Raw genomic sequence first — 25025 nt, forward strand, 5'->3', positions numbered from 1 at the left:
CCTTATTGTCCCCCCAGCCCCACTCCCACTCCAAATACTTCCATCCACATCAATCACCTGGCCTGGAAGGAATTCAAAATTGTGACCCCTGGGGTGGGCTCACAGTAAGTGTTCAGTAAAAGGTAGCTTGTTCTTATTTAACAATCTTCTGAAGTAAGTATTATTATTCCTACTTTACAGATGAAGCAACTGAAATTCAGCTAAGGGAAAGTGACTTGCTGGAGGAAAAACAGAAGAAAGAAGACACTTGCCGAAAACTATAAGTCATGTGGCCCCGGTTATTTCAATGTCACAAATACACAAACACACAAACAATACACAGTCAAATGTATCTGATATTAACATAGATGATGCATCAAAGATTGTGGACATGACTTCATGAGAGTAAAATTATATTTATCAAAAAAGGAAGAGGGCTTCCCTGGTGGTGCAGTGGTTGAGAGTCCGCCTGCCGATGCAGGGGACACGGGTTTGTGCCCCGGTCCGGGAAGATGCCACATGCCGTGGAGCGGCTGGGCCTGTGAGCCCATGGCTGCTGAGCCTGCACGTCCGGAGCCTGTGCTCCGCAACGGGAGAGGCCACAACAGTGAGAGGCCCGCTTAATGCAAAAAAAAAAAAAAAAAAAAAAAAAAGGAAGAAAAGAAATAGAAAGGGAAAAGGAAAGGTTAAAATAGGAGGAGACATGAGTCAGCTGTAGACATGCCCACTCTAAGATGACTGTAAACAAGTGAACATTTAAGATCTGAGAAATTCCCAGGAACAAACAGGGTACTTTTCAACATACAATGGAGCATTCCCCTCTTGGACTGTTGGACCCATTCGAACTCCCTTCTCTCCATGGAAGCATCTCTCTCTGAGGATAGGAGCTATTTTGTTGTTTTGTCACCTAGCGTCTCTTTGTCCTTTTCCTGATACAGTAGCGTGATTTTGCTTGAGGAATGACTCTTCCTCCACCCAGGACTGATGGGATTGGGTGTCAATCAAAGTGCCTGCCCTACCCCCAGACAGAGTGGCCAATCAGATGCTCTCCCTGGAATTTAATCATAATCAATGAATCCCAAAAGACCTAAAAATGGTGATTATTCAGAGGTGGCCTGGGAAGACCTTAATTCTTCCTTGCTTACCATCCTTTCCAAGTTGGGATCTTTTAGCACTACCTTAAGTCCTTGAGCTGAACTAAATCAATTAGTGCTTTGGGTGCCAACAGAAGAGTCCAAAAGGATCTCACTTAAGGGTACAATCAGGAAGGGAGAATGGATGCCCACTACATCCCCACACCATTGTCACAAATTCCTTCTCTGCTTCCAATAGCCAGAGTCAGTTTCTGTTGCTCACAACAAGCGAAATCTGATGCCTTCACCAGGGTCACTACCAAGTTCCTCATTTTAAAATCCAGTGGCCTTTTCTCAGCCCTCATCCTCCTCTAACTCACAGCTAAGGCCCTCATGGCATAAATGCGAACAACATTCTTTACCAAAATTGGTTTCCACTTGGTCGCAGCATAAAAAAATGACGAAGGGCAGAGCTATCTATTTGAAGAACTTTGAGTCTCCTCTGGTGAATCATCGGGGCTTTTGAAGGCGCAGCTTTTAAACCTCTTTCAAGGAAAATCATAGGAGACAGAGAGTGTTGAGTTTGAATCCCAGCACCTGCCAATATTTGTTATGTGACCTTGGAGGAGGGATGAAACCTCTGAGCTTCAGCTTGAATGTCTTTAAAATGGAAAAAAAAGTATTAAGATTGTTGCGATGTTTAGAGATGAAGATGTATGTGCAGGGCTTGGTACATAGTAGGTTGTCAGTAGTAGTGGTGGGTGTTTTACATTATTAATTCTACCTCTCTCAGTTACTTAGACATTCTCATCGACTCAGTGACTTTTACCAGCACATCAGGACAGGGAACTCACATTGCTACTTTCACCCTCTGAGGTACTAGCAATCCCCACTTTCTCTGAACCTCAGGTTCCTCCTATGTAAATGGAAGGATGACTCCCTCTCTGTGGATACCGTTCAAAGTTTATCTGCGCTCACAGATGTAAAGCAGTAGCAAACTGATTAGACCACACACCTAGTAAATTGGCAGAGCCAGAGGTTGAAGCCATGGACTCTGAAGAAAGGTTTCAGTCATCACATATTTTATACCTAATAAACATTTCATGAACAAGTGAATGAACGAATCAACGTCTACTCAACCTATTTGCCTATGTGTTCTGCAAGCACCATAGACTCAACGTTGACCAAACTGAATTTATTGTCCTTCCTTCTAAAGACTTGCTTCCCCTACCTTCCCCCAGAAGGCTGAGTGTTGTCCTTCATTCTACCTTTTTCTCACTCCCTGTGAGCAATCTCATAGCAAAGTCCATTGGTTGTACCTCCTCAGTTCTCAGCTGAAAGCTCACTTCAGAATAAGATGAAGACACCTGATCGTAGAACTGCCCCACTTCCTGACAGCATCCATCCTGAGCAAAGCCAGCTTCCTGAAACTCTCCTGCAAATAACCTCATGGAAACCCACATCCTGTAGCTCCTTCAAACATCCTCTTAATGAGATGCCATATAATTCACTGTCCCTTGCTACAGTGAGTAATAAACCCAACTCGCTCAGCTTGGAAGGGGACAGTTTCTAGTGGTCTGTGGTTGGAAACATTGACAGGTATAAGCCTTTTTCCTTATTGTATAATTAAGGAATGTAAAAGTCAGAGACATTGAGATATTTGCCCAACACTACAAGGTATTGGGCAACAGAACCAGCTCTATCTGTGTTCTGGTTTATTACACTACCTCTGTTTTTTGGGTTTTCTACGCCTCAATTTCCTCATCTGTATTGAGGCAGTTAGGCTCTGCTGTCCTAAGTTTCCTCCAGCTCACTTCTTCCCAGAGCCAGGAGTATGAAAACAGCGTTAAAGTTGCTCTAATAAGGAAGTTGTGACATCCCTTTGACTCGGGACCACTAGATTATGCATAAGTCATTCCCACAATGCCTTGCAGCTGGGAAGGTCTAATAATGACCTGTGGTACATCTTGGGAAATACCTCGAAGAGTCTTGGATTCCTGCCCACCACCTACCTCCTACCCCCTCCTTTCAGCCACCCTCATTCAGTTGTTTAAATGTCCACACTAGCTGATTGCCACAGATCTTGCCCAACTGGGGGAAGTAAGGTGGGAGGGTGACCCGGGAGCCTTGATCCTAGTGATCATCCTCCTCTTTTTAAGCTAAATTCTTTCCTCCAACCAGATTAGAGGGCACCTTGCAAGGGTGCCAACAATTCCAGCAGCCTCAGCATAAAATGTAGAGAGCTGCAAATAAGGGCTTCCCCCAACATTCAGTTTTGAGTATCTGAAGCTGGTGGTGGAAACTTAGCAAATGTTTTCCAAGAACCTAAAAGACACTTGGTGGGAGAGAGGGGTCCTTCCTTGATTCCCATCTCGCAGTGTCTGTAGGACTGTTTTAGGACAAAGGCAGCAGAATTGGCCAACAGGTTTCTTGGGAGCAGAGTCTAGAACAGTTTTGAATGGCAGAGCCAGAGGGGAGAGGGAATCCTTCTGGTTCAATGGAACAAACCAGTGTTCGAGGTGGTATGAAAACTGAGGCTAGAAGAATCTATAGGAAAGGGAAAATCACAATAAAAATGACAAATATATCGAAGAATTAAAGATCATTTAGATAAAACTGTACATAGTTTAAAAAACAAAAAATTGTAAAAGCAATGATAAGAAATAAACAGTGAAAGGATCGGCATGAAAATGTAAAGTAGGGCATCAAAATCACAAAATGTGGAGAACGGGAGTGCAAAAATGTAGATCTTTTACAATGTGTTTGAACTTGAATGACTTTCAGTTTAAAGCAAGGAGGTATTGTTATGGTTCAACATACTTGAACTCCATGGTTACCACAAATCAAACACATACAGTAGAGTCACGAAAACTAAAAACAAAGGATCTCAAGCATACTGAAAGAAAATCATCAAACCACAAACAGAAAAACCAAAAGAAGAAATGAACAGAGAAGAACTACAAAAACAACTGGAAAACAAGGATTAAAATCCTATCAAAATACTCAAGACAGTTTTCACAGATCTAGCACAAATAATCCTAAAATTTATATAGAACCGCAAAAGACCCAGAATTGCCAAACTACTCTTGAGGGAAAAAAACAAAGCTTAAGTCATCACCCATGCAGACCATAGAGTATACTACAAAGCTATAGTAATCAAAACAGTGTGATATCGCCAGAAAACAGATATATAGACCAATGGAACAGAATAGAGAGCCCTGACATAAACACATGCCCTAAGGTCAATTTATGTACAACAAAGGAGGCAAGAATATACAATGGAGAAAAGACAGTGTCTTCAAGAAATGTTGTTGGGAAAGCTGAACAGCTACATGTAAATCAATGAAATTAGAACACTCCCTCACACCATATACAAAAATAAACTCAAAATGGATTAAAGACCTAAATATAAGACATGACACCATAAAACTCCTAGAAAAGAACAAGGGCAAAACATTTTTGGATATAAATCACAGCAATATTTTTATGGATCAGTCTCCCATGCCAAAAGAAATAAAAGCAAATATAAATAAATGGAACCTCATCAAACTTAAAAGCTCTTGCCCAGCAAAGGAAATCATCAACAGAACAGCAAGAAAACCTACTGAATGAGAGAAAATATTTGCAAAACATGCAAGGAACAAGGGCTTAATATCAAAGTATACAAATAATTCATGCAACTCAATATTGAAAAAACAGAAAATCCAATTAAAAAAATGGGCAGAAGACCTAAATAGACAGTTCTCCAAAGAAGACCTACAGATGGCCAGAGGCACAAAAAGAGATGTTGACATTGTTAAATATTAGAGTACAGCAATGAAAATCAAAACCACAATGAGGTATCATATCATACCAGTCAAAATGGCTATCATTGAGAAGTCTACAAATAATAAATGCTGGAGAGAGTGTGGAGAAAAGGGAACCCTTGTACACTGATGGTGTGAATGTAAATTGGTGCACTCTCCATTGAAAACAGTATGGAGGTTGCTTACAAAACTAAAAACAGAACTACAGCATGATCCAGCAAGCCCACTCGTGGGTATATATCTGGAGAAAAGATAACTTTAGTTTGAAAAGATACCTCCACCTCAATGTTCAGAGAAGCCCTGTTTAAGTAGCCAAGACGTGTGCGTTGTAAGTGCCCATTAACAGACAACTGGCGTAAGAAATGTGGTATGAAAATAGAAATAGACTCACAGTCATAGAAAACAAACTTATGGTTATCAAAGAGGAAAGAAGGGGGGAGGATTTGGGAAAATGACAAACACAGGGCCTGACAAATGGCATGTGCTCATTAAAGGTGAGCTTGATCCTCATTAGCTGGATTTGAAAGCCACCTTCCCACACAAGACGACAGAGAAGGGGTTTCCTTGGACTAGTGGAAAATTGAGCCTCATGCTCCTTCCTTTCTCTTCTGAGAATCCAGGAAAATAACCTGCCCCAAAGTTTGACGTGGCCCAAGAAGTAAAGGGTAAAAGCAATCTTGTTGAGGTGTCTGTAAGCATTTTTTGGTGTATATTGGGGTGGCCATTAAGAGACAGATGCCACTATAAGGGGCTGGCTTCTTATTCCTTGCATGTCTGAGGGCAGAAAATGGGGAGGCACCGGCTGCTCTGCAGAAGAATGAGAAGGACCACCATTTCCATGGAACCTATGCGTTAAGGTTCTTAGTTGCAACAACAGAACCCACTCCAGTTAGTTGAATTAGAATATGAATTTTTTAAAATATAAGGCCAGACTGTTTGAAGCCACAGATGTTCAACATCAATGTGGCAGAGGGTCTTCCTTAGATGAAAGACCTCTCCTACCACCAGTGCTGAGAACAGGATGCCACAAATTTTACTTTTGCCAGCACAAGGAGAGCAGAGATGGTGGGGTGGAGGATGAAGGTGAGGATGCAGTGAGGAAGAAAATTAGGATAAGAATCGTGAATTCAAATCCCAGGCTCTACAGTCACTCCAGTCATGAGGAGCTTTGCTCCTGCATTCCTTCCTTCCTTCCTCAAATATTTATGGACTGTCTCTTTTGTGTCAGGCTGTGTGCGAAGTGCGAGGGATAAAGAGAAGACTTGCTCTCATGGTACTTAGAGCCAACTTGATGAGACAGAGCTAAAGCAAGTCGACCCATGGGGGAAGGAAAGAGGCAGATTTCTGCTGAAGAAGGTGGGGATTAGATGGAAGAGGAGGAGGTGAACTACTTCAGACGCAGCCACAGCCCAGCCCTGGGTGGGTCCTCCTCGGACTTCAGCAGCAGTTTACAGGTCCTCTGCAAAAGGAAATAAACTTGCTGCTTGACCTCTCTGATGCCCCAGATCTGGACACTGTACACCTTGATAGGTCCTAGACCATCCTAGAAATGAGCAACCACAGTCCTCCCAGGACCGGAATGAACAAAAAGAAGGAGGTGAGTTTTCCAAGCCTAGCTGGGATGCACAGGAACACTGCAAACCTGCTCTGTAGAGTGGCTGACTCAGTGTTCCCTTCTGAGAAAAGGGGAAGAGCCTCAGATTATGAAGACGGGGTTTCTAGGGGTGACCTTCTGCCAAGCTGGGCCATGGAGGACTTGCTCAGTCCATGGTTTCAAAGGACATTGCTGCCACTTCTCCTGGGAGGCAGAGAGGAAATAAGTCACTGTGGGGGTGTGAGCGGTGTGGGACCCCCTGAGTTCCACCTCTCTCCCCAGCCCTTCCCCTCCCACGTGCCCTGCCCCCTGTCTTACTCCAGGGCCCGATGGTCCCAGCGCAGGTCCTCACGCAGTCCTCCCCCATCTTGAAGTTGTTGTTCTTAGCATTGCGGCCACCATATACAAAGGTCTCGCAGAACCCGGACTTGGTGTCATGGAAGCACCTGAAGTACAGGAAGTACCTGATGATTTTGACCTTGCAGGGACCCGTGTATGGAGGCTCTAGGCAGAAGACAGTCTTCAGGGATGGGAGGGCCTCTGGGTCAGATAGGAGGATGGTCATCACCACTTGCTCTACAAGGTCAACAACTGAAACCACCAGTTTGTTTGCAGTAGAGAGTAGTAAGGGTGCCAGAATGTGAAATGTGAAAAGGCCATTAGATGCCCTGCTTTCCAGGACATTATCATTAATGTTTTTAGGCATGACAATGACAGGGTAATATTGTAAATAATTACACACCCTTAATGAATATTATAGATTAGTTGGCATGATGCCACTGATTAGGTTCAAAGAACAACAAAAATAGAGGATGTATATTAAGAAAATTCTCCATGTGTGGTCAGTTATTGGAGCTGGGCAATGGGTCCATGGGTTTTATAATACTATTCTTGTACTTGTGTGTGTGGTTGAAAGTTGCCACCATTAAAAAGAAAGTGTTGAGGACTTCCCTGGTGGCACAGTGGTCAAGAATCTGCCTGACACTGCAGGGGACATGGGTTTGATCCCTGGTCCAGGAAGTTCCCACATGCCGCGGAGCAGCTAAACTCATGCACCACCTACTGAGCCTGCGAGCCACAACTACTGAAACCCACGTGCCTAGAACCCATGCTCCGTAAAGAGAGAGACCACCGCAATGAGAAGCCCGCGCACCACAACGAAGAGTAGGCCCCGCTTGCCGCAACTAGAGAAAGCCCACGCAGCAACAAAGACCCAACGCAGCCAAAAATAAATAGATTTATTTAAGAAAAAGGTGTGAAGGAATCATGCTGTAATGGAGAAAGGCATGGAAGAAAACACACCAACGTGTTTACATTGATTAACTCGTGCGGGCTGGAATAATGGAATATTGAGGGAAGATTGATATTGTGACTTATATAAAAATTTGAATTTCGTCTTCATCCCATTCCTGGCACAGAGCTCCTAGAACCGTTGGAATTTCCTAAGAGATGAGAATGAAAAAGGAGTCTTTTATCATGTGAGGGGGTTGACTTTCGTAAAGCCCCAACCTAAACCAAAAATGGGGACTGGTTGCCAGGGGAAACAACTGCCTCATGAGGGGGTGGGAATTTTCACACCCACCCTTCCACCTTTTTCTGTCCCCACACCTCAGGCTCAGGAGAGGGGTTGAAGGTTGAATCAATCACAAACGGGTAAAGATTTAATGAATCATGATCTGTGATGAAGCCTCCATAGAAACCTCAACAGAGCAAGTCATTCATATTATTCAAGACAACTGAGATCAACCCAGGGAACAACATAGGTACACACTCCATCGTGGCTCACCTGGACCACAGCAGCAGCCTGCCCATGGACCTCTGTCTCTGCCCTTGGTCCCCTAGAGGCCACTGTCTGCACTGCAGCCACAGAGACCCTGATAGAACCCTGAGTCCTATCCCATTGCTCCCATCACCAATCCCTCAGTGACTCCCCAGCTGTCTCACAATCAAATTTGGATTCTTATAAAGTCCTACAAGGCTCCTAACCACTTACCCCCATGGCCTCTCTGCCTCATCCCCTTCCTCTCCCCTCCCCGTCACCCACTCAGCTCCAGCCACCCTGGTCCTGGCTGCTGCTCAAACACAGGAGGCACTTTTTTTTTTTTTTTGTAGCCTCTTCTCAACGCCTCCTTATCACAGAGGGTTTCACTGACCAGTCTACAGAAGGAGCACAGCCTCCTTTACCCGCATCACTCTCTTTCTTCAAAATACTCATCTTGACCTGGCATAGGATTTTTCCCTTTCTTTATTGTCTGTCTCCCTCCTAGAAGTCAGATTATTTTACTATATTTTGTTTACAGCTGTTTCCCTACACTAAGAACAATGCGTTTTAGGAACAAAAAGCATAAATATTTGATAAATATTTGTCTAAGGAATGAATTTCCCATTTCATACTCATGCCAAGTGCACAGTCATTGAAGAAACTGGAAATAGTAACATTCTTGTTAGTGAAATGTCTATTTGGTGATGGGGCATGTCTATATAATTATGAGACAGCCTCTAACATTGTATATCCTAAAAGGAAAATAAAATAGTAGTCTGTTGGGGTGCAAGGGGAAGGGCCTAGAGTTTTGACTAATATGGTACCAGCCTGGAAAAAAGTCTGGGCCCCACGTGCAAAAACACAAAAGTACTGCATTTCTTGCTCTCCCTGCAGTTGCCTCAGAAAGGGAAGAAGTTAGGTGTCACTCAACTTTCTGATTAATTTCATAATAAAGAAATGATAATTATTTGACATAAGTTTCATTTGGGAGGGTGGTGAAGAAATGCAGGCAGACAAGTCTTTACAACTAAGATATTTAGGTGGAAAATGGACATCACTGACCATGAAATGGGGAGACTCTTTATACTCATGATTGGTAATCCTTTCAAAAAACTCATGTAACACGGTCCCGCTGTTCAGGTAAGGAAACTGCAGAAGACTTGCCCCAGGACACATGACATGTGGGTGGTAGGATCAGGAAAAGATACTACCATATCACAACCCATTTAATAAAGTACCTGATTCTGCCAGGAATTCTGAAAAGCAGATAACCAGTAAGGACTTCTGAGTACGCTTTCCCACCCACGTACAATAGTCCCCTGTCCCCAAACCTCATTCCAGCCACATATTATAGAGAAGAGTGTGTCCGGGTTTTGTCCCTGACTGCAAATATGTGGTGTCCCTACCAACACCCACTGGGCGGCCCACAAGTCAATTCACTTCTGACATTAAATCTGCAGAGGGACCCCACACCCCACAGGTTGAGGGCTCAGTCCCTGAGGACGGACCCCACTTCAAGTGCCAACACAAGTGCCGGGGTCACCCATACATGTGGCCAACTGGCTATAAATTATAAATTCAGGGGTTCCATGACCCCACCTCCCATATTCAATAATTTATTAGAACCACTCACAAAACTAAGGAAAGCCTTTTACTCAATGTCCCAAGTTATTATAAAAGATAAGACTCAGGGACAGCCCTATGGAGGAGATACATAGGGCAAAGGGGGAGTTGGGGGTGACGAGCCTCCATGCCCTCTCAGAACAACCCCCTCCCTCACAATCCCTTTATGTGTTCACCTCCCCTGAAGCCCTCTGAACCCAGTGTTTATGGGTTTTAATTGAGGGTTTGAGGTAGGCAATTTGATTGAATCGTTGGCCATGGGTGACTGAACTCTACCTCAGTACACTCTCCTCTCCCCAGAGGGGCTGCGGGTTGAAGGTTCTAACCCTCTAATCACCAGGTGGGATCTTCCGGAGTCCAGTCCCATCCAGAAGCTATCTAGGGTCCCATCCCTGACTCCTCTCATGACCTACGAAGTCAGTAAATTCCAAGACTTTCAGGAGGTCTGTTTTAGGAACCAGGACAAGGATCAAATGTGAATCTTTTCTTTACATTAAAGTGAGGTTCAGGGACAGGCAGTGACCAGGAACAGAGAGTCTCAGAGATGATGGGGTCCCTGGTCTGGTACGGTTTGGCGGGATACTTTTTTTAAAAGCTGAAACATAATGATTCCTTTTGAGAGTCATGAAATGTCCCTGGAGTTCCAACTGCCCAGCTTCCCAGGAGAAATCCAGAGAGGCTGTCAGCACCCACCCCACCCCTGCGCCCCAGCCCCTCCCATGGACTCCCCTCATTCCCTCCACCCACTCCCCAAGCCTGTAGAGGAGAGGTGAGCCGGGACTTACCCTGGGCCCGTTTGCTGGTTTCACTCCCCAGGGTGCCAGCCAACAGGGTGCCCAGGAGGACGAGAAGGGCTGCAGAGAGGCTGAGCTGACTCATGTTCGTGGCCTGGCAGGAGGGCTTCTGAGGGAAGCTGGGGGCTGACACAGCTTCTGACACCCCACCTGAGGTGTGGGAACAGGGGATAAGGAGGGGAGTGAGGAGGGGAGGATCTGGGGTCAGTGCTGTTCATGCGCATCTCCCCACATAACCAGGCTTCCTGCCTCTGCCCGGTGGGGCCAAATGCCCAGTAACAGCGCTTCTCAAACTTGACTCTGCCTGTGGGTCTTGTGGAAACACAGACTGTGGTTCCACAGGTGGAATATTTGTCTGATTTGTTCCTCACGGAGCGTCCCAGCACCTAGAGCAGTGCATGGCACGTGATGGCCGGTCTGTGGGTGGATGAGAGCAAATCAAAGGACAGAAGTGAACAGCAGTGTGTTAGCTCAGGTCCTCATTTTCAACCTCCTGCAGGTGTCATCGCATCAGGGGCTCACTGTCCTTCACTCCCTTCCACCCCCGCTACCTCAGAAGACAGGTGTAACACAGGGCCACTTCCTGCATCCCTTGAAGCAGCATCTCAACTCTATGGACACAAGCTCTTTACCTGGCACTGGTCCAGGAGAATGGTGAGCTGGGTGAAGACTATCTCCATCTGGGGGAGAAACCCTGATTTTCTGGGTAGAAAAAATGTAAGGGGTGTGGGCAGAGGGGAAGCAGGGAGCTGAACACGTCTCCACAGCATGACCACTTACCACCCCGCACCTGGTTACACCAACAGGAGAGCTGCCTGCCTGAGTGGATCTCAGGGGCTGGAGTGGATCTCAGGGGAAATTGGAAGATTGCCTGCAACATTTCTCTTCCCATTCTGGTCTCTCCACCAGTGGTTTTGAGATTGGAGGACCTAAGTTTGCATCTCACATCTCCCTTTTCCTAACTCTGTGATCTAGGGCAAGAAATCTCCAAGAGCCCCAGAGTCATCAGGTGCCACATGAGACCCATGCTGCCCATGTCGTGAGGTTGCTGTGGAAGCAGTGGAGGCAACAGACATATATTCCTTCTCCCTGCAACGTCAAAGTCCTTGTAATAAGAACAATAGTGAGCTATATGACAGTTAACACTTAGCTCCTTTGACCAGGGGGTCAAATAATGGCAACGTGGGGTGGGAAAAGGGCAGGACCAGGGTAAGGTCAGTCAGTGAAGCAAGAGGGCTTCCGGTTACCTCTGCCAAAGAAGGAGACCTATTTGGAAGAGAGACTGTGGCTCTCCTCTGGCACTGGGGGAACTTCCTGAGGGCGGACTTCTAGAAGGGGACACTGCAACAATCAATGCTATTTGTTCCTTTCTTTTCTACAGTCGACAGCACATTTAAAAAAGTAGTCCAGAGCTAAGGAAACTAAAACTCTATGTGCTTCTAGACACTTTGCTTTGGTAAGTGGTGTGCAAAGAACTTTAGCAGCCTAATCAACACGGTCCTCAAAAGGGCCCAAACCTGGGGATTTCTTAAGGCAGATACCATCATCCTATTTTACAAAGAAAGAATCTGTGGCTCAGAGAGGTGGAGCGACTTGCCCAAGATCACACAGCAACACAGTGAGTTATTGAAGCCAAACTCTTTTCATGAATACCAAGTCATTTCCCCATTACACTGTTATAAATTAATAATTATTAATAATAATTAAATAACTTACATATTTATAGTATTACTCTTACTGTTATCAGATCTGATATTCATTAAAAGCTTACTCTGCCAATACATGCACAAAGCATTTAACAAATATATCTTTCTAATTCTCACCACAACATTATGAGATTGATATAGAAAGAGAAAAGCAGCCTCTGAGTTCCAAGACCTGACCTGGCATCACAGTGCACCTTGTGTTCTCCTCAACAGAAATATTTCAGAAACCTTCAACATCAGACAAGGCCATTCTGTGTCCATGAAAGATCAAGACAAAACTAGGACATTCAGTAATGATGTTTGAACACTGACAAAGTGAGGTAAATTATACAAACCACCAAAATATCCAAGCATCCCCCTATACTGAGTGACTGCTACTTCTTTAGCAAGTACAGCTTTAACCTCTATCTAGTCTTCCCTTCTTAGAGTTAAGATAAAGATACCCATTCATAGAGCCGCCCCACTTCCTGACAGCTTCCATCCAGAGCAGAGCCAGCTTCCTGAAACACTGCCCCCAAATCACCTAACACAAGCCCACATCCTATAAGCTCTTTCTAACATTCTTTTAATGAGACATCATATTGTTTTCCAAGGTGATTCCCATTCCTTGCTGCAGCGAGTAATAAACCCAACTAGTTCAACTGAACCAGATTCCCCTCTCTACACTCTATGACTTTAGGCAAAGTGCTTTATTTCTTGTTACCTCAGGTTTCTCCTCTGTATCATGAGAAAATACTAACAGTTTCTCTCCCTTCTTTCAGGATTTTTTTTATTTTGGCGGCACGCGGGCCTCTCACTGTTGTGACCTCTCCCGTTGCGGAGCACAGGCTCCAGACGCGCAGGCTCAACAGCCATGGCTCACGGGCCCAGCTGTTCCGCGGCATGTGGGATCTTCCCAGAATGGGGCACGAACCCGCGTCCCCTGCATCGGCAGGCGGACTCTCAACCACTGCGCCACCAGGGAAGCCCCTCTTTCAGGATTTTTGAGGATTAGATGAGTTAATATATCACATGTGCTTAGGATAACGCCTGACACATAGAAGAAGCTACGTTTTTTCTGCTGTCATTACTCATTATTCTTATTACAAGGACTTTGACTTTACAGGAAGAAGGAATTTATGTCTGTTGCCTCCACTGCTTCCACAGCAACCCTGTGATGTGGGCAGCACAGATATCAGGTGACACCTGATGACAATGGGGCTCTGGGAGGTTTAAGTCCTCAGGCAGAAAGTTAGGAAAAGACAGAGCTGGCACCCAAACTGAGGTCTAAAAATTCCAAAACCACTGGCGGAGAGATCAGGAGGATGGAGGCTATTGCAGGCGATCCTCCAAGCTCCCCTGAGGTCCACTCAGGCAGGCAGCTCTCCTGTTTCTGAAACCAGGTGAGGGGCGGTGGGAGGTTGTGCTGTGGAGATGTGCTCAGCTCCCTGCTTCCCCTCGGCCCACACCCCTTCCTCCTTTTTCTACCCAGAAAAGAGGGTTGCAGCCTCAGGAGGACAGGGTCTTTCCCTAGCTTAGCCTCTGCCTGGACCAAAGCCTGGTAAACAGCAAGCATACACCCAGTTGAGAAGCTGTGGCAATGGTTGCATGAAGGTTTCCTGTGTCACACGTGTCTTCTGAGGTAGGTTGGGGTAGTTCTTGTGGGGGCCGGACATTGATGCCCAGATGTGATGGCACCTGCAGGAGGCTGGGTAGGAGGACCGGAGCTAACATGCAGCTGTTCACTTATCCGTCCTTTGATTTGCACTCATGCACCCACTGACCGTCCATCTCCTGCCACGCACTGCTCTAGGTGCTGGGATGCTCCCTGAGTCAACATATTGGACAAAATTCAACTCGTGGAATCACAATCTGTGTTTCCATGAGACCCACAGGCAGAGTCAAGTCTGAGAAGTGCTGTTACTGGGCATTTGGCTCCAGCAGGCAGAAGCAGGTTAGGTGGGGAGATTACGCAATAAACAGGACTGAGCCCAGCTCCGCCCCTTCCTCACTCCCCTCCTCATTGCCTGTCCCACCCCTCAGCTGGGATATGAAAAGCTCGGTCAGCCCCCAGCTTCCCTCAGAAGCCCTCCTGCCAGGCCACGAACATGAGCCGGCTCTGCTTCTCCATCGTCCTTCTCGTCCTCCTGGGCACCCTGGTGGCCTGCACCCCGGGGGGTAAACACATTAGCCATGTTAGAGGTAAGTCCCGGCTCACCTCTTCTCTACAGGCTGGGGAGGGATGAGGGGAGTCCATGGAAGGGGTGGGGCGCAGGGGTGGGGTGGGTGCTGACAGCCTCTCTGGATTTCTCCTGGGAAGTTGGGCAGTTTTAACTCCAGGGACATTTCATGACTCTCAATAGGAAAAAAATTAAAATTAAAATTAAAAAACTATATATCCCACCAAATTTACTGGATCAGGGATCCGATCTCTGAGACCCTCTATTCCTGGTCAGTGCTGTGTCCCTGAAACTCACTGTAATGTAATAAAAAGATCAATTTGATCCTTGTCCTGGTTCCTAGAACAGACCTCCTGAAATGCTTGGATTTACTCTCTTTCACAGGTCACGAGATGAGTCAAGGAAAGCGATCCGAGAGACTTTCAGTCTGGCCTTCAAAAACACTCAAACACGTGTTTAGAGGTTAGAACTTTCAACAGCCCGCATTCCAGCACCTCTGGGGAGAAGGGAGGGTATTGAAACGGAGATCAATCACCAATGGCCGATGACTCAATCAATATGCCTATTATTGACACCTCAGTAAAAATCCATAAATCTTGGGGTTCAGAGAGCTTTCGGGGCAGTGAGCACATGGAGGTGCTGTGGGGGGGTGCACTCCACTAGGGCGCGGGGCCTCCGCACACCTCTTCTCCCCCTTTGCCCTGCGCATCTCCTCCATTTCACTGTCCCTGAGCTTTATCCTTTATAATAACCTGGGAACGGTAAGTAAAGGGTTTTCCTGAGTTCTGTCTCCACTTCTATTGGTTACTGAACATGGACGTGGGGTCATGGAGCCTCCGATTTTCAGCCAGTCGGTCACAAGCATGAGTAACTCTGGACCACATGGCTCGCATTTGAAGTGAGGACAGTCTTGAGTCCTCAACCTGTGGGATCTGCAGTAACTCCACCGATTTAGTATCAGAAGTAAATTGAGGGACCTCCCTGGTGGTCCACTGGCTAACACTCCCCCCTTCCCATGCAGGGCTCCTGGGTTCGGTCCTTCGTCATGGAATCAGATCCTACATGCCAGAAATAAGAGTTCCCATGCTCCACTTAAAGTTCCCTCACATCGCAACTAAAGATCTTGCATGCCGCAACAAAGATCCCGCATGCATAATGAAGATCCAGCAAGCTGCAACAAAGATTCCGCGTGCCTCAACAAAGACCCCGAACGCCTCAACCAAGATCTTGCATGGGGCAACGAACATCCCACACCGGGCAACTAAGATCCTGCATGTGGCCACGAAGATCCCATGAGCTCCAGCTAAGACCTGCCACAGCCGAATACATACATACATACATATTTTTTAAAAAAAGAACTAAATTGATTTGTGGGATGGCTACTGGTTATTGGGGAATTGGTTCATGATGGTGGAGACACCACATACTTGGTATCAGGGAAAAATGCAGACTCCCTCTTCCCTGTGATTTCGGGGCTCAGGTAAGGCTTGGGGATAGGGGAGTAATGAACCTGGGACACTGCACCCAGAAAACCCTTACCAAGTTACCTGTATTTTCGGAATTCCTGGCAGAATCAGGTAGTATATCTAATGGGTTGTGACATGATGGTAGGTTGTCCTGACCCTATCACCCACATGCTATGTATCCTGGGACAAGTCATTTGCAGTTTCCTCACCTGAAAGGGGATACATATTACTTGGGTTGTTGGAACAGCTTACCAGTCATGCATTGAAAGAGTTTACTCACATTTCATTGCCAACTTTGTCCATTTTCCACCAAGATGTGTGAATCTGAAAAAAACGTCTCTATCTACTTTCTTTGGGCAAGAAAAAATATTTATGTGTCAAATAATGATGATTCCTCTAGGATTAAAATTAATCAGAAAGATGTGGGACCACTGAGCAGAGCAACTGCAGGGAAAGCAAGAAACACAACGCTTGTGTGAGTTGGCTCCTGAGACCAAGGCTGATACAATCTTAGTAAAGTCTCAAGGCCCTTTCCCTTGTCCCCTTTTGACTATTATTTTATTACCCTTCAGGATATAGAATGAGAGGTGGATTGATAATTATGTAGACCTGCCCCATCATCAAGTAGACTTTGCACTAACAGGAATTCCATTATATCCATTCTATTCAATGACTGTGCGCTTGGCATGATCATGAAATGGAAGATTTGTTCCCTGGCCATATATTTATTAAGTCCCTACAGGCTTGGTTTTTGGTGTGGGGAAAGAGCTGTAGACAGAATATGGAAAAATACCTTTCCTTCTCAGAGTGAGACCAACAATAGCAAAAGGGAAATACTCTGCTAGGTTATGAGTTTTTGAAGGTAGAGAGTGATGGGGATAAAAGAGGCTGTGCTCTTTCTGTAGACTGATCAGCGAAACCCTCTGTGATAAGGGGGTGTTGGAGCAGAGGCTGCAGCAAGAACATGCCTGGTGTGAACCAGCAGCAGCAATTACCAGGGTGGCTGGAGCTGAGTGGGTGGGAGGGGAGGAGGGGGGAAGGGATGAGACCAAAGAGGCCATGGGGACAGGTCCTGACCAGCCTTGTAGGATGAGAATCAGAATTTGACTGTGAGAGAGATGGGGAGTCACTGAGGGACTGGTCATGGGATCAATGGGCTAGGATCCCTGTGGCTGCAGTGCGGAGAGTGGCCTCTAGAGGGCCAAGGGCAGAGACAGAGGCCCAGGGAGCAGGCTGCTGCAGGGGTCCAGGTGAGCAATGATGAAACGAGTACCTATGTTGTTCCCTGGGTCGATGCCAGTCCTTTTGAATAACATGAATCTCTTCCTCTGTTGAGGTTTCTATAGAGGCTTTATTATCTAGTCATGATGCATTAAATCATTGGCCATTGGTGACTGTTCAACCTCCAGCTCCTCTCCGATCCCTGAGGTTGGGGGTCGGGCTGAACTGTGGACGGGAGGCCATGAGGGAGAGGGTAGGAACCCTCCTGTCAGGCAGTGGTTTCCCCTGGCAACCAGAGCCCATTCTGGGGTACTAGGGTCTTCCCAAAAGTCACCTAGTTCACATAACAAAAGACAATTTTATTGCTTTCAGCACTTAAGAAATAGCAAGGTTTGTAAGAACTCTGTGCCAGGAAATTACAAAGAAAAAATTATAAGTCACAGTATCAATATAGTGTCACAGTATCAATATAGTTGATACTGTAACACTATATTATTATGTCACAGTATCAATATTATAAGTCACAGTATCAAAAAAGAGGTAAATTATACAAACCACCAAAATATCCAAGCGTCACCCTGTATTGAGTGACTGCTACTTCTTTACCAAGTACAGCTCTAACCTCTATCTAGCCTTCCCTTCTTAGAGTTAAGATACCCATTCAGCGAACTGCCCCACTTCCTGAGAGCATCCATCCAGAGCAGAGTCAGCTTCCTGAAACACACACCCCCGCCAACCAAATCACCTAACACAAGCCCACATCCTATAAGTTCTATCTAACTTTCTCTTACTGAGACATCATATTGTCTTCTAAGGTGATTCCTATTCCTTGCTGCAGTGAATAATAAACCCAACTAGTTCAACTAGGAAAGGGAGCGTTTCTAGTCATCTCTGGTTAGTTAAAAAGTACAAGCATTATCCTTATTTTATAATTAAAGAAAGTAAAGCTCAGAGATGTTTGGAAATTTGCCCAAGACTATAAGAAAGTGAGTAACAGAATCAGCACCATCTGCGTTCGTCTTTATTTAAATACTATGCTTGTTGTGGTCCCCATGCCTCACTTTCCTCATCTGTAGTGAAGCAGATACTCTCGGTTCTCCAAAGGTGCCTCCATCCCACATCCTCCCAGAGGCAGGAGCATGAAAACATTGTCAAAGTCGCTCTACTTGGGAGAGCTGGGACCTGCTATGTTATGAAACTCATACAGCAGCTCAGTGACATCTCCGTGTCACCGTTTCCTCCCTTGAAGGATTCTTAGGATGATTAATAGAAGAATGCAGGCAAAATGCTAGCACAGAGCCAGGCACACTAAAAGGGTAGTTGCCCTTCTTTAACTGAAGTAAGAAGCCCCCTCCCCACATGTGACCTCAGGCAAGGGGATTCCTACTGCAAATGGACAACTGAGTCTCATGCTCCTTTCTTTGTTCTTCTGAGAGTCCAGGAGAACAACCTCTACACCCAAATTTGACCTGTCCCAAGAAGTAAAGAAAGTAGGCTTTCATGTTGAGGTGTCTCTCACCCGGGTTTTTGTGTAGCTTGGGGTGGCCATTAAGAGGTAGATGGTGTTGTAATGGGTGTGCTTCCTATACCTGGCAGGGCCCAGTCTGAGGACAGGAAAAGGGGAAGTGCCCGCTGCTCTGCAGAATAGTGAGAAGGACCAGCATCTCCATGGACCCTAGTGGTGAAGGTTCTTAGGGGCAAACCACAGAATCCACTCCAGTTAGTTTAATTTGAATATGAATTTATTGAAATATAAGCAAGACTGTTTGAAGCCACAGAAGGAAAATGAACAACATCACTGTGAGGGAAAGGGGCTTCTTTATTGAAAAGACCTCTGCCACCACTGATGCTGAGAACTGGATGCCAGAATTTCCACCTTGGCCACCCACAAGGAGAGCAGTGATGGTGGGGTGGGGGATGAAGGTAAAGATACAGTGAGGATGTGGCTTGAGACAAGAATGCTGACATGAGGAATGTGCATCTGCATTCATTCCTTCCTTCCTCAAATAATTATGGACCGTCTCCTTTATGCCAGGACCTGTGCTAAGTGCCAGGGATAAAGGGAAGACTTTCTCTCATGGTGCTTAGAATCCACTGGATGAGACAGAACTAAGGCAAGTAGACCCATGTTGGGAAGGAGAGAGGCAGGGTTCTGCTGAGGAGGGGGGGGATGAGACGGACTCAGAGGAGACCACAGTGCTTCAGAAGCAGCCACAGCCCAGCCCCGCGTGGTTCCTCCTCGGACTTCAGAGTTTCGGAGTGGTAAAGTTCGCAGGTCCTCTGCAAAAAGAAAGGAACTTGCTGATTGACATCTCTGAAGCCCCAGACCTGGACACCGGTGACCTTGACAGATCCTAGGCTTTCCCAGAAATATGCAACCACTGTCCACCCAGGACCAGAATGACCAAAAAGAAAGAAGTGAGTTTTTCAAGCCTAGGTGGGGTGCTCAGGAGAACTTCAGACATGCTCTGTAGGGTGGCTGACTCAGTGTTCCCATCTGAGAAAAGGGGAGCATGTGAGGAAGCTCAGGTTCTCATGACGGGGCCTCTAGGGGTGACCTTCTGCCAAGCTGGCACGTGGAGGATGTACTCAGTGTGTGGTTTCACAGGACACTGCAGCCACTTCTCCTGGGAGGCAGCGAAGGGGAAAGATACTGTGCAGGTGTGAATGGTGGGTGGCCCCCTGAGCTCCACCTCTTTTGCTCAGCCCTTCCTCTCCCACCCTGTCCTGCCCCCTTTCTTACCCGTGCGTCCCCACATGACCACCGCAGGTCTTCACGCAGTCCTCTGCTGTCAGGAAGTTGTTCTTCTTCGCAAAGCAGCCGCCATATACAAAGATGTCGCACTGTCCAGACTTGGCGTTGTAGAAGTACCTGACCTTCCAGGCCCCACAGGGACCCGTGTAATGAGGCTCCAGGCAGAAGGCAGGCCGAGAACCTGCTGGGATGGGAGGGGCTGTGGGTCAGTTATGAGGGCTGTCATCGCAGCTTGGTCTACAATGTCAACAACTGAAACCACCAGTTTGTCTGCAATAGAGAATGTTATGGTTCTGGGAGCTGGTCAAATTGAAAAGGCCATTTGACAACATGCTTTCTGGGATATTATTATTAATGTTCCTAGGTGTGACATGATATGGTAATCATGCACAAATTTATATCTCCATCATGAAGTATTTTAAGATTAATTGGTATGATGCCTTTAATTAGCTTCAAACCAAAAAAGAATAAAAAACGGCAGACAAGGTAAAAAATATTCATCATATGTCAGTAATTACTGGAGCTGGTACCTGGGTTTTATAATACTATTCTCTGCACTTACTTGTATGGTAAAAAGTTTCCACCATTAATAAAAAAGTGTGAAGGAATCAGGCTGTAATGGACAAAGGCATGAAGAAAATATACCAGGGTGTTCACTTTTGTTACCTCTCAGGGACTCTATAAATTGAATATTGACACTATATTGATACTGTGACTTATAATAAGCAACATATATATATATATATATATATATATATATATATATATTTGTTCTTTGTAATTTCCTGGCACAGAGTTCTTACAAACCTTGCTATTTCTTAAGTGCTGAAAGCAATAAAATTGTCTTTTGTTATGTGAACTAGGTGACTTTTGGGAAGACCCTAGTACCCCAGAATGGGCTCTGGTTGCCAGGGGAAACCACTGCCTGACAGGAGGGTTCCTACCCTCTCCCTCATGGCCTCCCGTCCACAGTTCAGCCCGACCCCCAACCTCAGGGATCGGAGAGGAGCTGGAGGTTGAACAGTCACCAATGGCCAATGATTTAATGCATCATGACTAGATAATGAAGCCTCTATAGAAACCTCAACAGAGGAAGAGATTCATGTTATTCAAAAGGACTGGCATCGACCCAGGGAACAACATAGGTACTCGTTTCATCATTGCTCACCTGGACCCCTGCAGCAGCCTGCTCCCTGGGCCTCTGTCTCTGCCCTTGGTCCCCTAGAGGCCACTCTCCGCACTGCAGCCACAGGGATCCTATCCCATTGATCCCATGACCAGTCCCTCAGTGACTCCCCATCTCTCTCAGAGTCAGATTCCGATTCTCAACCTACAAGGCTGGTCAGGACCTGTCCCCATGGCCTCTTTGTTCTCATCCCTTCCCCCCTCCTCCCCTCCCACCCACTCAGCTCCAGCCACCCTGGTAATTGCTGCTGCTGGTTCACACCAGGCATGTTCTTGCTGCAGCCTCTGCTCCAACACCCCCTTATCATAGAGGGTTTCGCTGATCAGTCTACAGAAAGAGCACAGCCTCTTTTATCCCCATCACTCTCTACCTTCAAAAACTCATAACCTAGCAGAGTATTTCCCTTTTGCTATTGTTGGTCTCACTCTGAGAAGGAAAGGTATTTTTCCATATTCTGTCTACAGCTCTTTCCCCACACCAAAAACCAAGCCTGTAGGGACTTAATAAATATATGGCCAGGGAACAAATCTTCCATTTCATGATCATGCCAAGCGCACAGTCATTGAATAGAATGGATATAATGGAATTCCTGTTAGTGCAAAGTCTACTTGATGATGGGGCAGGTCTACATAATTATCAATCCACCTCTCATTCTATATCCTGAAGGGTAATAAAATAATAGTCAAAAGGGGACAAGGGAAAGGGCCTTGAGACTTTACTAAGATTGTATCAGCCTTGGTCCCAGGAGCCAACTCACACAAGCGTTGTGTTTCTTGCTTTCCCTGCAGTTACTCTGTTCAGTGGTCCCATGTCTTTCTGATTAATTTTAATCCTAGAGGAATAATTATTTGACACCTAAATATTTTTTCTTTCCCGAAGGAGGTATGTAGAGAAATTTTTTCAGTTTAACACATCTTGGTGGAAAATGGACAAAATTGGCCATGAAATGTGTTTAAACTCTAAATTCATGACCGGTAAGCTGTTCAAAAACCCATGTAACGTGGTTCCCGTTTTCAAGTGAGGAAACTGCAGAAGACTTGCCCCAGGACACATGGCATGTGGGTGATAGGGTCAGGACAAGATACTATCATGTCACAACCCATTAGATAAACTACCTGATTCTGCCAGGAATTCTGAAAGTACAGGTAACTGGTAAGAGTTTCTGGCTGCAGTGTCCAACTTTCATTATTCCCCTGTCCCAAGCCTCACTGGAGCCCCCAAATCACAGGGAAGACTGAGTCTGGTTTTTCCCTGACACCAGATATGTGGTGTCTCTACCAACACCAAACAATTCCCTAAACACCCACTGGGCAACCCAGAAGGCAATTTACTTCTGATACTAAATCCATGGAATTAGTGCAGATCCCACAGGTTGAGAGCTCAAGACTGTCCTCACTACAAATGCCAGCCATGTGATCCGGAGTCACTCATGCTTGTGACCGACTGGCTAAAAAGCAGAGGTTCCATGACCCCACGTCCATGTTCAGTAACCAATAGAAGTGGAGACAGAACTCAGGAAAACCCTTTACTTACCCTTCTCATGTTATTATAAAGGATAAAGCTCAGGGACAGCGAAATGGAGGAGATGCGCAGGGCAAAGGGGAAGAAGAGGTGTGCGGAGGCCCCGTGCCCTGGTGGAGCGCACCCCCCACAGCACCTCCATGTGCTCACCGCCCCGAAAGCTCTCTGAACCCCAAGATTTATGGATTTTTACTGAGGTGTCAATAATAGGCATATTGATTGAGTCATCGGCCATTGGTGATTGATCTCCATCTCAATACCCTGCCCTCTCCCCAGAGGTGCTGGGATGCGGGCTGTGAAACTTGTAACCTCTAAACACATGACTGGGTTTTTTTGGAGACCAGCCCCATCCTACTGGTCTCTCCGTGGCCTTCCTTTACTCACCTCATTACCATAAAAAAAACCCAGTAAATTCCAGGAGTTCAGGAGGTCTGTTCAGGATCAGGACAAGGATCAAATATTGATCTCACTACAGTGAAGTTCAGGAGCACGGCACTGACCAGGAACAGAGAGTCTCAGAGATGGGATCCCTGATCTGGTAGAGGTAGGCGGGATATATATTTTTTAATTTGACTTTTAATTTTTTCCCTATTGAGAGTCATGAAATGTCCCTGCAGTTAAAACTACCCAACTTCCCAGGAGAAATCCAGACAGGTTGTCAGCACCCACCCCACCCCTGCTCTCCAGCCCCTTCCATGGACTCCCCTCATCCCTCCCCAGCCTGTACAGGAGAGGTGAGCCGGCACTCACCTCTGGCATGGCTCTTGTGTTTACCCCTTGGGGTGCCATCCACCAGGGTGCCCAGGAGGACGAGAAGGGCGATGGAGAAGCAGAGCCGGCTCATGTTCGTGGCCTGGCAGGAGGGCTTCTGAGGGAAGCTGGGGGCTGACCGAGCTTTTCATATCCCAGCTGAGGGGTGGGACGGGCAATGAGGAGGGGAGTGAGGAAGGGGCGGAGCTGGGCTCAGTCCTGTTTATTGCGTAATCTCCCCACCTAACCTGCTTCTGCCTGCTGGGGCCAAATGCCCAGTAACAGCACTTCTCAGACTTGACTCTGCCTGTGGGTCTCGTGGAAACACAGATTGTGATTCCACGGGTGGAATTTTGTCCAATATGTTGACTCAGGGAGCATCCCAGCACCTAGCGCAGTGCATGGCAGGTGATGAGTGAATGAGAGCAAATCAAAGGACGGATAAGTGAACAGCAGTGTGTTAGCTCAGGTCCTCCTTTGCAACTCCTGCAGGTTTCATTACAGCTGGGAATTATGCACTTCACCTCCACCCCTACCACTGCCTAACTGAGAAGACAGGTGTGACACAAGACACCTTCCTGCAACCTTTGCCACAGCCTCTTAACTGGATGGACACTTGCTGTTTACCTGGCACTGGCTCAGGCAGAAGCCCTCCTGGGGCAGCAACCCTGTTTTCCCAGTAGAAAAAGGAGGAAGGGGTGTGGGCCGAGGGGAAGCAGGGAGCTGAGCACGTCTCCACAGCACGACCTCCCACTGCCCCTCACCTGGTTTCAGAAACAGGAGAGCTGCCTGCCTGAGTGGACCTCAGGGGAGCTTGGAGGATCGCCTGCAATAGCCTCCGTCCTCCTGCTCTCTCCCCCAGTGGTTTTGGAACCATAGCACCTCAGTTTGGGTACCAGCTCTGCCTTTTCCTAACTTTGTGCCCTGAAGACTTAAATCTCCCAGAGTCCTGTGTTTTCAAGTGTCACATGAGGTCAATGCTGCCAACATCATGCGTTTCTGTGGAAGAAGTGGAGGCAATAGACATATATTCTTCTCCCTGAGAAGTCAAAGTCCTTTGTAATAATAATAATAATAAGTCATTACAGCAGATAAAACTTAGCGTCTTCTATGTGTCAGACATTATCCTAACTACTTGACATATATTAACTCATCTAATCCTCAAAAATCTTAAAAGAAGTGGTGAGGAATTTTTGATATTTCCTCATGTTACAGAGGAGGAACCTGAGATAACAAGAAATAATTTGCCTAAAGATATAGAGTGTAGAGAGAGTATCTGAACCCAGGGATCTGGCTTCAGAGTCTGTGCACCATGCACTCTGCTGCTTTGTAAGCTGAAACTATAGTGCACATGTGAGGGCTTACACACCACACCCACAATCTCTTCACTCACTCCCATATATTCACTCCCAGTTACAACCATGTAGCACCAATGCCCCCTCAACTCACTCGTCCACACATATTCAAGCAATCTGCCATTAACACACACACACACACACACACACACACACACACACACCCTGTGCTCTACTTCCAGGGTCAAGGAGAAGGGAGCTGGGCTCAATGCCCAGAAGCCCCAGGGGCAAGCCCAGCCAAATGTCAGATGGGCACACAGCTGGGTGATGAGCTG

At 46.4% G+C, this 25025-nt stretch overlaps 1 protein-coding gene across 1 annotated transcript; it reads right to left on the bottom strand.

The window, feature by feature from the left end:
* Nucleotides 1-6618: 6618 nt before the first annotated feature.
* On the bottom strand, nucleotides 6619-23489 carry LOC307063127 (thrombin inhibitor hemalin-like; the record flags this gene model as incomplete). The annotated part of the gene is made up of 5 exons (XM_079719104.1): nucleotides 6619-6656; nucleotides 6750-6992; nucleotides 10623-10781; nucleotides 19949-20119; nucleotides 23396-23489. 5 exons carry the CDS (start codon nucleotides 23487-23489, stop codon nucleotides 6619-6621), a joined length of 705 nt encoding a protein of 234 aa, XP_079575230.1.
* Between the last annotated feature and the right edge of the window lie 1536 nt (nucleotides 23490-25025).

Source organism: Hyperoodon ampullatus (assembly GCF_949752795.1).
Source record: "Hyperoodon ampullatus genome assembly, chromosome: 14".
NCBI lineage: Eukaryota > Metazoa > Chordata > Mammalia > Artiodactyla > Ziphiidae > Hyperoodon > Hyperoodon ampullatus.